At 41.8% G+C, this 12802-nt stretch overlaps 1 protein-coding gene across 2 annotated transcripts in view; it reads right to left on the reverse strand.

The window, feature by feature from the left end:
- MAP3K7CL (MAP3K7 C-terminal like) overlaps positions 1 to 12520 on the reverse strand; it is a 46087-nt gene extending 33567 nt beyond the window's left edge. Inside the window, exons 1-3 of one of the 2 annotated variants that reach the window (XM_052641216.1) lie at positions 12293 to 12520; positions 11706 to 11759; positions 10118 to 10226 (exon numbers count right to left, since the gene is read on the reverse strand). In XM_052641216.1, coding sequence (XP_052497176.1) covers positions 10118 to 10226; positions 11706 to 11741 — 145 coding nt within the window. In that variant the 5' untranslated portion in view covers positions 11742 to 11759; positions 12293 to 12520. Of the gene's footprint in view, positions 1 to 10117; positions 10227 to 11705; positions 11760 to 12174; positions 12246 to 12292 lie in introns of those variants that run through there. The other variant, XM_052641211.1, reaches the window with a different exon arrangement.
- Positions 12521 to 12802: the final 282 nt, after the last annotated feature.

Here is a 12802-nt window from a genome sequence, read left to right on the forward strand (position 1 = left end):
CAGATTCTCAGAGCGGAGCTGAAGACAAAGGGCCCCAAGAAGGGCAAGGAGCCTCATAAGCGCCGTCACCCCACCCAGGGCTCCTCTCATGCTGCCCTGCGCTGCTCCACCTTCTGCTCCACAGCCTCCCATACTTCTGTGCTTCCGGAGCCAGGAACACATTCCCCAGAACACTGGGAATCATGCCCTTGTGTGTGGTGTGGGTGTGTGTGTCACTCAGTTGTGCCTGACTCTGCGACCCCATGGACTGTAGCCACCAGGCTCCTCTGGGGACCTTCCCAACGCAGGGATGGAACCCAGGCCTCCTCATTGTAAGCAGATTCTTTGCCATCTGAGCCACCATGGAAGCCCCACGACAACAATAACACTGGATAAATTTAGCTTTATAGACACACATAACACACACACACACTACCATGTTCTTATTTAACGTCAGAGAGGAAAACTTCATCAAAACCAAAGCATGTCTATGAACCAGTGTTTGAGAACAACTGCTCTAGACAACATCTTGACTGGACTCTGCAGTCAACCATCTCCCCCTACCCCCCAACCCCTGTGCCCCCAATCCTACATACAACTAAGTCTATCTAGCCTTCCAAACTCTAAATCCTTGGTAAAACAAGTGTAGCTCTCCACCCAGAGAAGATGACCTCAGGAGAGGAAGAAGTCACGTTCAGAGAATATTCCCAAGCCTCACTCCACTCCCCAACCAAGAAGCTGAGAGACAGCTGGCATAGAATCCATTCAATGCATCTACACGTCTGGCAGTCAGAGCCGGCTTCCTGGGAATGCACCCGCACAATCGCAATTGCCCTTCACCCAGGCGATCCACACTTGGCTTAATGATCTGGGTATACTGTCTTGAAATTCTTAGTAATTTTTGAGCAAAGAGCCCCAGAATTTTTGCACTGTGGCTCCACAAATTGTTGTCCTACCTACAGGACAACCCCTGGTGCTGGTGCCCAGAAGACTGTCTTTCAAGATACATCAGGGGCAAGCTGACGCTAGAGAGGCAAGGTTTGGGCAGTGCCCACAGTGCAGAGGTTCATCAGAAACCTTTCCTGGTGACCATTTGCCTGTGAAGACTCCTAACCACTAAGGACATGGGTTAGTGCCACTCGGTAGGATAGACAGACCTGCACTTGAATCTCAAGTTGGCCACTATTTAAGTGGTGAGAGTGGAAGATCAACATCTCTTGGAGACTCAGTTTTCTCCTCTGCAAAATGGGTGTGACTTTCTCTGTCTCAGAAATGTATTATTAGTAAAGGAATTCATATGTCAATCATTTAGCCTAAAGCCTAGCACCTAGGAAATAATCAGTAGTAGTAATGAATGCTTAATATAATCGTGTTTACTTTCCATCTTTTCACCATAAACTCAGCCAAAGTTGTAATGGCGAGAGAAGGGGTGTGTGTGTGTGTGCATGTGTGTGTGCGCACATTCAGGCATGTGTGAGTGTATGTATAATGGTGGGGATTAAGGGTATTATCTTCATCATCTGAATAATCCAAAGAGAACAGGTAAGATCAAGAACACCGACTCTAATTACTGAATTAGAGTAATTCAGTACTCTATGTAATTTAACTCACCCTATGCCAAGTTAAATATTTCCCTGGTGTGGCCATAACTTTGGGTCTTTAAGGTTTAATCTCTTTATTCAAATCTGAATTTTAAAAGGGTTTCTCTTAACTTCCCTATCAAAGCAAACATTATATACAATAATGTTTTTAAAAATTTTTAACTTACACATGAAAAGTCTCTTGAGTACTTTCGTTTGAAATCTAGGTAAAGATTCACATCATTATTAGAAATAAATAAATGACATAGGGCGGCCAACTCACATTACTAATATATCAAAAACCTATTTTAAGATTTATAGATAGCTTGATTCTTATTAGAGCATCATATCATTTTGAAACACTTCATCCTTTTTTTAAACTTTGTTTTCTGCTTGTTAAACATTAGAGATGAGACTGTTTTAATACACATTGAATTTTCAGGGCCCATAAAATTAGGACTAGAAATACGGACATGGATAAAGGTGCAGCTTTGGTATGATACCTAATAGGTTGTCAATTAGTAAAAATCACCATGTTACTTTAACCAGTACCTAAAACTATCAGGCAAACAAGATAGTATATCAAATAGACTGAGTGATATTTCTCTGCATGGAGAGACCTTTTTAAGTTTAAACACAGATTTTATGTTTCTATGAAACACTCATCTAGGCACTATTATTGTAGCTATCATTTTGTGAATCTTACTGATTTATCCTTTTGTAAGAATTTTTGGACTTACTTAGCTTAGAAACAGGCTTCCCTGGTGGCTCAAGCTTCTGTCTGCAATGCTGGAGACCCAGGTTCGATTCCTGGATCGGGAAAATCCCCTGGAGAAGGCAATGGCAACCGATTCCAGTACTCTTGCCTGGAAAATCCCATGGACAGAGGAGCTTGGTAGGCTACAGTCCATGGCGTCGTGAAGAGTCAGACACGACTAAGCGACTTGACTTTCGCTTTCAGCTTAGAAACATAATCACTCACTCAGAAACATGTGTTCCAAGAACTCTTTGGAAATATATTTCTCAGCACACCACTAAATAGAATTTTCCTCTCCCTTTCTTCTTTCCTACTCTATGAAAATGTATCAGAGCTAACTTTCCTTCATCATTTCCCAGGACCACTAGGGAAGCCATTTGCTGACAGGAACATTGATTTTTTTATTACTTGGATTCCTTCTTTCCTTGCTTGCACTCAGTCGTGTCTGACTCTTTGCGACCCCGTGGACTATAGCCTGCCAGGCTCCTCTGTCCATGGAATTTTCCAGGCAAGTATACAGGAGGGGTTTGCCGTTTCCTCCTCCAGGGGATCTTTCCGACCCAGGGATTGAACCCTCGTCTCTTGTGTCTCCTGCAGTGGCAGACAAATTCTTTACCATTGTGCTGCCTGGACCCTACCTCCAAATGGGTAATAAAGTAAAATTAACCCCAATGGCCTGGCTTTGAATCCTTTCCCATTATTTATCAGCTGCTTGATTAGAGTGCCTGCGTGCTAAGTCACTTCAGTCCAACTCTTCGCGACCCCATGAACTGTAGCTCACCAGGCTCCTCTGTCCATGGGATTCTCCAGGCAAGAACACTGGAGTGGGTTACCATGTCCTCCTCCAGGGGATCTTCCTGACCCAGGGATCAAACACGTGTCTCTTCTGTCTGCTGCATTAGCAGGTGAATTCTTTACCACTAGTGCCTCCACAAGTTATTTAACCTTCCTTAGCCAACATTTCCACTTCTGTAAAATGGGTATAATAACATCTTTTCAGCAGAGTCATCACTTGGACTAAATTGATGAGACAGTACGAGCAAAAGCACCCAGGAACTCCATAAGCATTCATTTCCATTCTGATCTCTTCTTTACAGCCTTGAGCAACAGATTCCAACCAATAAATCCAGCTATATCTCAAAAAATCTTCACCTGGTATCAGAAGCATGAACTCAAAGGGGTTATCGATATTGTATTATACATTTTATAGTATTTATTAAGTTCTACTAGGGTTCTCTACTCTGTGCTCTATAGATCAGGGATCCCCAACACCTGGGATCCAAAGCCTCATGACCTGAGGTGGAACTAATATAATAATAATAGAAATAAAGTGCACAATAAATGTGATGTGCTTGAATCATCCCAAAACCTACCCCTCCTTCTGTGGAAATATCGTCTTCCACGAAACTGGTCCCTGGTGCCAAAAAGCTTGGGGATTGCTCCTGAAAAGAATACAGATAAAGGAGATCACGCCCCCACTTCTAAGAGCTTGAGTGGTTTTCAGCTGATTGCTGTCAGCTCATGCAGAGATGAACTCAAAGTAGGGTCAGAATTGGGACAGAATGTGACTCAGGAAAATGCAAAGACACTCACCCAGCCCGTGTCCTCAAATGCCACCCTTACCAAGTTGGCTGGTAGAATTCCCGCAGGAACTTGATCGCTAGGCTTCCTACTGATTGCCGCATGGATACGCACAAACACACCGAGAGAGATAAGAGTCAATCTTGACATTTACTTATTGCTTAGCATGAATGAGATTTTCCAGAGTCTTTCCTGAAAACAAGGATTGAAATGTGAAGAGAAGGGAGTATGGAAACTTTGGGACCCTGAGGAGGAAAAGAGAAATAACACCAAAAGATACCAAAGGTAGAAAAAGTCAAAAGAAGAAAACGATGACAAGAGACACTTCACCTGTATCATAATTTTGCTGAGAGCTAGTTTTGCATGTGTAAAGCTTGCTTCCAAAGAGACATTCGTATAATATGCAGTTAAATTGGATTCAAGGATAGTTGTTTCAGCTACTCCACATAATTCCCACTGCCATACAAAACACCCGGTTTGTGGGGACAAAACAGTTTACATAAACAGAGTGAGTCTTGATTTTTTTTAACTAAATGTTTTCTAATGAAATCATACCCAGATTTAAAATAAATAAATAAATAGACGTTGAAAGCTATGAGCTTGGGCTTAAATTTCTGACTCTAAATAATAAGTATCTCTGACTATAATAAGAAGAATTTTTTTTTTAACTCCAAGGCCTAGATTTTCTTCAAAAGTGTGCCAGATTTTGGCTCCACTGAAGATAAGGAAAATTCTCAAGTAACTAACATCAAATCTGCATGTCCATCAGACTCTAAATTCTAATTGGAGAAGGGCCAGGTTATTCTCCCTAATAACCCAAGAGATGCGATCCATATTTCTCTTCTGCACATATTCTGTTGAGGAAAACTGACTCCGTGAAAGTCCCTATTTAGAAAGTCAACTCGGAATTCGAAGTTTGGAGGCAATACAAGTTATATCATTGGTTTATTAAAGACAAGCATTGCTGGGAATTTCCTTGCAGTCCAGTGGTTAAGACTCCAAGTTTTCACTGTACAAGGCCAAGGTTTGATCCCTGGTCTGGGAACTGAGATTCCCAGATCCTACAAAGCCACAGGGTACAGCCAGATAAATAAATTTAAATTAAATTTTTTAAAGATTCTTTTTTTCTTTTGATGTGGACCATTTTAAAAGTCTTTATTGAATTTGTTGCAATATTGCTTCTGTTTTATGACTTAGGTTTTGTGGCCCAGAGCCGTGTCAGATCTTAGCTCCCTGACCAGGGATCAAACACGCACCTCCCGCGTCGGAAGACAAAGTCTTAACCACTGTACTGCCAGGGACGTTCCAATAAAATATATTCTTAAAAAAAAGAAAGACAACCATTGCTGCCTCTGGCAGTTATGGTTAGCTAAATGTTACTTAATAAAGCATTCTAATGTTAGGCTAGAAATGGTGATTGTATTTTAAAAGGTATTTCCCCCCCCCCCAAAAAATGGACTTTGTTTATTTAACCCCTTGAAGTCCATAGTCTTTTTGGAGACTTGTGTCTCATTTTGCTATCAATGATCAATTCCCCATCTCCCAGGCCAGTCCGTCAGCAAGTCTTTCCAGCACTTCCTTCAAAATGTACTCTGAATTCAGTCATCCCGTCCCATTCCCTAATCCAGGCTTTCACCGCTTTATCTGGGTGCCATGATAAGAAGCCTCTTCCATTCTCTCATATCCTCACATTCCAGGCTATTTCAGCTGAACACTTACCATTTTCATCATATTACTCCTTTGTTCAAGGATTCTTGACATTCTGCTGCTTCTGATCAAAACAAACTCTCTCATTGCCCTCTGAAGATTGACTTGGTAATGCTAGTTTACTGCTATCTAAAACAAAGCGAGCGACGGAAGAACTGCAAACAAACTTTCCACACAAGACTCCAGCAAAATGCCCAGCTCAGAGAGGGGCTTAGTAAATGTCAGCTTACTCTTCCACAGTTCAGACCTCTACTCTGGTTGAAGAGAGTTTAAGCATTTCCTGAACAAACTGTGCTCTTCCTGACATAGGTTTTGCTAATGATTTCTGTCTGAAGGAAAAAAGAAGAATTGTTAAAAGATGTGTTGTTGCTGTTGTTGACTCACTAAGTCATGTCCGACTCTTTGCAACCCCCTGGACTATAGCCTACTCGACTCCTCTGCCCCTGGGATTTCCTAGGGAAGAATACTGGAGTGGGTTGCCATTTTCTTCTCCAGGGGATCTTCCCAACTCAGGGATCAAATCCGCATCGCATCGTCTGCATTGCAGGCGCATTCTTTACTGCTGAGCCACCAGGGAAGCCCCAGAAGATGTGTAGCTTCCTTTTTTTACACCTGGTTTCCAGAAATGGTATCTTTCCCACACTCTCTTTCTATACCCTACCTGCCTTCAAGCCCATGATGACTATCATATCTTCCAAGAAGCTGCACCCATCTGCTCTGGGTGACAGATTTTTCCCCAAAATCTCTCTGCCTTTTAAAACCCATAGGAGATCTCATTGTACTTCTCTGTGGCACAGCCCACCAGACTTTGACAGAGTACTAGAAATACAGAAACTACGTAAAGCTCATCTAATTAATAAGAGCAGAAGCAGAGACACCCACAATCCACCAAGTGGATAAGGAGTCGCTAAATAGTTGCTGCTCATTTATCCTGCAAACCCTACCTTGACATGAGGTAGAAGTGTGAGATGTAGGTGAAACATACAGCTGCTTCATGGTTTATACTTAGCTTAATTCTCCAGAATCAGTCATCATTAACAGAGGGGCTAGTTTAGTCCTTAATTCATATCAAACATGATGCTAAATGGTTTATCTACATTGCTATTATTGTTTTAGTCACTAAATCATGTCTGACTCTTTGCAACCCCATGGACTGTAGCCCACCAGGCTCCTCTGTCCAGGGGACTCCCAGGCTAGAATACAGGCGTAGGTTGTCATTTCCTTCACCAGGGGATCTTCCCTACCCAGGACCGAAACCACATCTCCCGCATTGCAGGTGGATTCTTTACCACTGAGCCACCTGGGAAGCCCCCTTTATCTATATAGTGTTATTTAATTCTTCCAACAACTCTATGAGTTATTACTAAACACATATGGGAAACTGAAGTTCAGAAAATTTGAGTGACTTATGCAAGATCATACAGTGATGGAAATGAATCTGGAAACCACCCCTCACTAGTTCCAAAGCCCTAGGCCCTTAACTTTTACACTAAATTGTCTCAGAAAAATATGAAGAAAAATAAGAGATGACTAGAGAAATAAGCACTGCATTAGGCTTATGAGAAATGAACAAGTCACCATTCATAGACAAAGATGGCTCCTTTTCTCGTGGACTCTCCTTATTCCCTACAATAAATTCAGTAATATGGAATCATTTTGTAAACGCTTACTTGGTTTTCTCACTTATTATAAATGAGATGTTTTCCTTTGTTTTCCCTCCTACATGTGTGGTCTATAGACAACATGCACTGGAATTCAAAAGGCATGCACAGTGCGTGTGATGGCAAGTGTTGCGTGGTGTGACACTCCACACACTCCTTACTCAAGAATTCAGAGGGAGTGTCCCCAAGTGTCTGCAAAGCATCTTTCTGTACACTTGTAACTTCAGGTGATTGGGAAATACAGATTGTTGGACTTCGGTCATAACTTACTACGGTAGGACTAGGGCCATGGAACATACGTTTTTGATGAGTGCTCTCCAGTGATTATTTTAAGAAAGATCGAGAAACAGGGAACTCTAACTCCTCTCTTGGATTCTCTAATTAGGTGCCTTTTCTAGATCTATGCGAATGCATTGATCTTTTTTAAAATTTAATTTTAGAAGGTTGTTCATAAAACTTCATAACCATCCTTCTGTAGGGGTAAAAGGCAGGAATTACTTGAAATAAATGACAACCCTTATTGGAAGCTACCATATCAAAAAAAACCCAGGAATTTCAGAAGTGGACATTCTTGGGACATTTGAAAGAGACTGGAACAAACCAATCAAAATTGACTGATGAAAAATATGCAAGAATTCTCAGTGCTCAAAAGATGATGGTAAATTAATTACAAGTTGTACATCTTGTATTTTCAAGGAAGAATCTATTCATGCAACCCAGAGAGCAAGAGCCTCCTCTCTCCATGGCTCTTTTCTGTACATAAATTTTGTTAAAATGAAAATGAGGGAACATTTATTTGTGTCATCCCAAATTATGACAAAATCATACTATTTAGAACAAACAAGCTTTACATACTACATTTTCTCTGGAACTCTGTTGATTATAACAGGACTTGTCTTGCTCACGTGGAACAGAAGCACAATGAAGAAAATTGTACATTTGCTTTCTCCCTGGAGTTTGGGTTTACATGTGTCTGTCTCGAGAGCCAGCCAGTCAAGCACTTGTTATTCCTCAAAATCTTGCATTTAGGAAAAGCATAAAAACAGAAGGAGCTTTTCTTTTTTTTTGTTTGGTTTTTCTTTTTGTTTTAACAGGAGACTTTATTCTTCAGAGCAGTTCTAGGTTTATAGATAAATTAAGTAGAAAGTATAGAGAGTTCTTACAGACTCTTTCTCCCTACACACGTAGTTTTCTTTTTCTTCTTAGAGACGCAGCTTGGAATAATGGAGGGGGTTTAAACAGTCCAGTCCAGGGATGTGAGTTTAAATCATAACTCTGTTATTTACTAACAGTGTGGTCTCTGGACTTCGATCTTTGTCTCTGCAAATTAAGAATACTAATAGGTACACAGCATGGTTATTCCAAAGATCAGAAATAGTATAAAGGAAAGTCTAATGAATAGACAAATGCAACGGATAGTCATTGTCATTTCTAAGTTAGGATGGGTTGATTCGCCAGTTGGGAGGATTTCCCTTCACCATTGTCTTTCAGGGCAACATTGAGTGGGAATACAGAATAACAGCAGCCATGGGGAAAGTGTCAGAAAGAGCAAGTGATGAAGAATCAAGGCTTCACCTCTTTCACCTGCAGAACGAATCCGCCCCTGGGGGCTGCACAGTCTAGGAACCCCAGGGTAATTGTCACCACCATAATCATGCAATCTAGTAAAGTCTGATGGAGGAGGAAATGTCAACCCACTCCAGTATCCTTGCCTGGAAAACTCCATGGACAGAGGAGCCTGGAGGGCTGCAGTCCATGGGGTCGCGAAGACTGAGCGACTGCACGCACATAGTCAAGTCTGAATGGGCTGTGTAATGTCAGCCATCACAGAGCCCAGATCCTTACTCTGTATTACTTTGTCCTCTTTCAATCATTACTTTTTAAAGTGTTCCTTCCTCCAGGAGCACCGTAAGAAGGAAGGAAGGAAGAAAAGGAGGGAAGGAAGGAATCAATTCTCAGAAGATCTAAGGTTTAAATGATGGTGTGGTTTAAAGTGTATGATTATGTGACTTTAATGGATGACATTAGACTGCAAGCAAAAGCTGATGCCAGCGGAAGAAACCCAAGCCTTCCCTTCCTCACATCTGTGACCTCACACCACCTGGGGTCCCCTGGTAAAGGAGGTGCAACTGAATACGTGTGTTAAGAGGTCACTGAAGGAAGCCGTGACACAGGGCTCTAAGTATGGCAGCCTCACCTCAGACCGAACTGTTTCAAGAGGGTCTGCCTCACCTGTCCCATTCATCACTCCTGCTGGAGACTGTTTATTTAGCCGGAAGTGTGGGAGCACCAGTGAGAAACCAGCATTTGGAACTGGGCTTCAGGAAATGCTACTCGAACCAGGACAGTGATATTTTTATCTTACCTAGCCAACTGCCAGCTCTTAGTACACGTTTCCTCATGCAGTTTGAACAATGACATAATTTGCTCTTCTTTGAAATTGCTATAGCTCCGTGAATTTTATAATAAAAGAAAGCGAAAACAGAGAAAGTGAAAAAGAAATGTGCTCCAACCACCCAAGGTTTGGAGATGGAAATATCACCAGAGGGATTTCTGGAAGCCACACTTCAACAATGTGTGATTAAAAAAAAAAAAAAAAAAAATCATACTCCCCATCACTGGGTCATATCAGGCATTCTCTTTTTTAGGTCATGCAGCATGCAAGATCTTAGTTCCCTGACCAAGGATAGAACCCGTGGCCCCTGCAGAGGAAGTGCAGAGTCCTAACCACTGGACCACCAGGGAATTCCCCAGGCATGCATTTTTAAATGCCCTTCATGAAAAAGAAGATGGTAAGAAGGCAGCAGGTGGGGTGGTGGTAGGGGGGCTCTTTTCCTCAGAGCAGAGCATACCTGCGGCATTGTCGAGGCTGAAGGCAATGCGTACTGGCTTATCTGCAGGTACCCTGGCTGTGCTGATCATGTGGGCACCTGAGCCTTGGCCTTCCTCTGGGTCTTCCAGCTGCAAGGACAAGACAGAGCCATGGTCACTTTATCCAACATCGTCCCAAGAGCCCTTTGGAAATTAGAGAAGAAAATTAGTAAGCAATGTTTTCTTATTTTAAAGCTGTTTCTAGCTCCTAGCTTCCTTTCCCTACACCTGCTCCACTTAAAATTCTTTTTCTGGCTTGTAAAAAAAAATTTCCTTTAGAAATACATCTAGAATGAGATTTACAGGATGGAGCAAAATCTCCACCCACCTCACTTTTTTTAATATCCCCTATACTGACCCATCCAGCCCTGGCCCTTTGAGGTCTTACATAGTGCTTTATTTTTAATTGAGGGGGATAACGAATCTTAATAAGGCATCAGACAGCTCTTCACACTCAGAAGCCTAAATTGGATCTGAATTATTGATCTGGGAGTGGTAACAAATGAGTATCATATCATGGAATTATTTCAATGACTACTTAATTATTTCAATACCAAAGACTACTTAAAGACATTCCCCCGTTATATTATGAATAGTATGTGCTTTAAATATCTGATTAACTACCTATAAGTCTATCAAACGTTTCTAAAATAGATATGATAAAAGCAAAAGACAACATACAATATAAGCAAAAGAAAATCCTAAAACATCCTACGCATACTCCACCCCACCTACTAAACTGTCATTGAATTAATAAACTAAGATAGAAATGCATGGAAAAACATACTACAGATAAGATGGATTGGGGTGGGTGAAAATATATAAGTATTCTTTGTTAAAATAACAGAATGTAGCCCAAGTACATTTTAACAAAGATATTTGATTGTTTTTATTCAATGGAACTAGGAAAAGATGTTATTATAAATACACGATATCTTTGTCATTTAAACCCATATATTTAACGTCTCTATTTTTAATCAAGCATCCCCCTAAGCCCTCTATTTTCCTTCTCATGGAGACAGTAAACCAAAAACTCTGAATGATATTTTAAGGAAAATGTTTCTAAAAATGGCAAAATATAAATCATCTATTTACCCATCCTTAGTGAGATTCTGGGAACTGCTGTAGCAGGGCATTTTCTCACAGCAAGGTTTCTGATTCTTTCCCATAACTTTTCTCTATCTAAAAATAGTGTTCTAGAAAACTGAATTTTGTTTTCATAATTATTTATAGAGTGAAAGCAAAAGCATATATATATATATATGTATGTATATTTAGACATACATACATATGGAATCATCTTACCCAGTACATGAAAAGAGAACAGGCTTATTATATTAAACACCTAGTATAGCTTTGGAGAAAAACCAGCAACTGTTTATCACCCAGTTAGAATCATACTTGGCCCATTCATTTAACACTGCAATAGCAATGAACCATAAAGCACTCCAAGTCATGTCATTCTAAGTTAGAAAAAAGTATTAACATGAAACATTCGACTCAAGAAAAGGGTAATATAAAATCACTGTTACTTGACTCAAAATTTGCTTTATCTTAGCTCTGACATACATTTGTGTGTAGTCTCGTCTGGTTAGAATCAACCATCTCGTTAGCCACCTGTTCCTAGGGAATAGAACAGACTGTCTCAAATTAAACAAAACAAACAATAAAAATCCCCTTAAAGTTGCAGCCAAAAGAAAAAGTCTTATCATCACACCCTGTACCATCACCAAACCATATTATCGGAACATCTGAGGGTGAAAAGCTTCACTCCTCCTTTGGCTAAATCTCCCAGTGCTTTCTTGCACCAAGACAGAAACCACAAGGGGTGGAAATTTGCCTCCGGGGGTTTTGTAGAGAGATCCCTGGCAGGGTTTCCAGCCAAGGGGTGAGGGAGAATGAAATTGATCAACACAGCTAATTAGAGCCCCTCCCCTCCACACAACGGAGAACATCTGTCTGCCTCCCAAAGGATGGCGGGCGGCAAAGTTGGGTGGATCTGGAGTTCCACACGGTGTCAGCCCCTTCACCCACTTGCCTTTTCATCACACCGCCTGGGGGAAATGGGCTGATTCCTCCTCGGGGCGGTAGCAGAGCTTTGGTGAAGTTGCTGGTGCTCTGAGCGTTTCGTTGGCCTTTCACACCTGTCGCCTTACCTCACTTAGTCGAGTGTCTGGACTCGTGTAATCCAGGGCCAGCCACTGCCTTGGCCGGTCGCTGCCTTTGTGGAGTGGAGACCTAGTGGCAGTCCAGGCTGCACCTGCCACATAGCAGCGTGACAATCTGAGCAGCAGTGACAGCTGGGAGGGCGGCTCGCTGCTACCTGCTGTCCCCCAGACCCCGGCGTCCCACGGGGCCTCTCCCTGTTCCGCTTCCCTCCACGACCCCTCTCTCCTTTCCTTGCCTCTCCCGCAGCCAGGATGTTGTCATGCTTCTAGAAAAAGCAAGCGCAAAAGAAAAACCCTCCTCCTGTCAAGAGGCATTGATAAACAGCAAGTTGCAGAGCGTCCAAATGTTTTAATTCATTAGTCCTGGCAAACCTAAAATACAAACAGACTTGCTTCACAAGACAGGAATGTCTTCAGCGTGACCCAATCGGTGTCTGTGTCTATTCCAGCAAACGGGCCGGGAGAGCATGACTGCAGTCAGCAAAAATGTTTCGGCCG

The sequence above is a fragment of the Budorcas taxicolor genome, chromosome 1 (assembly GCF_023091745.1).
Source record: "Budorcas taxicolor isolate Tak-1 chromosome 1, Takin1.1, whole genome shotgun sequence".
In the NCBI taxonomy this organism is placed as follows: Eukaryota; Metazoa; Chordata; class Mammalia; order Artiodactyla; family Bovidae; genus Budorcas; species Budorcas taxicolor.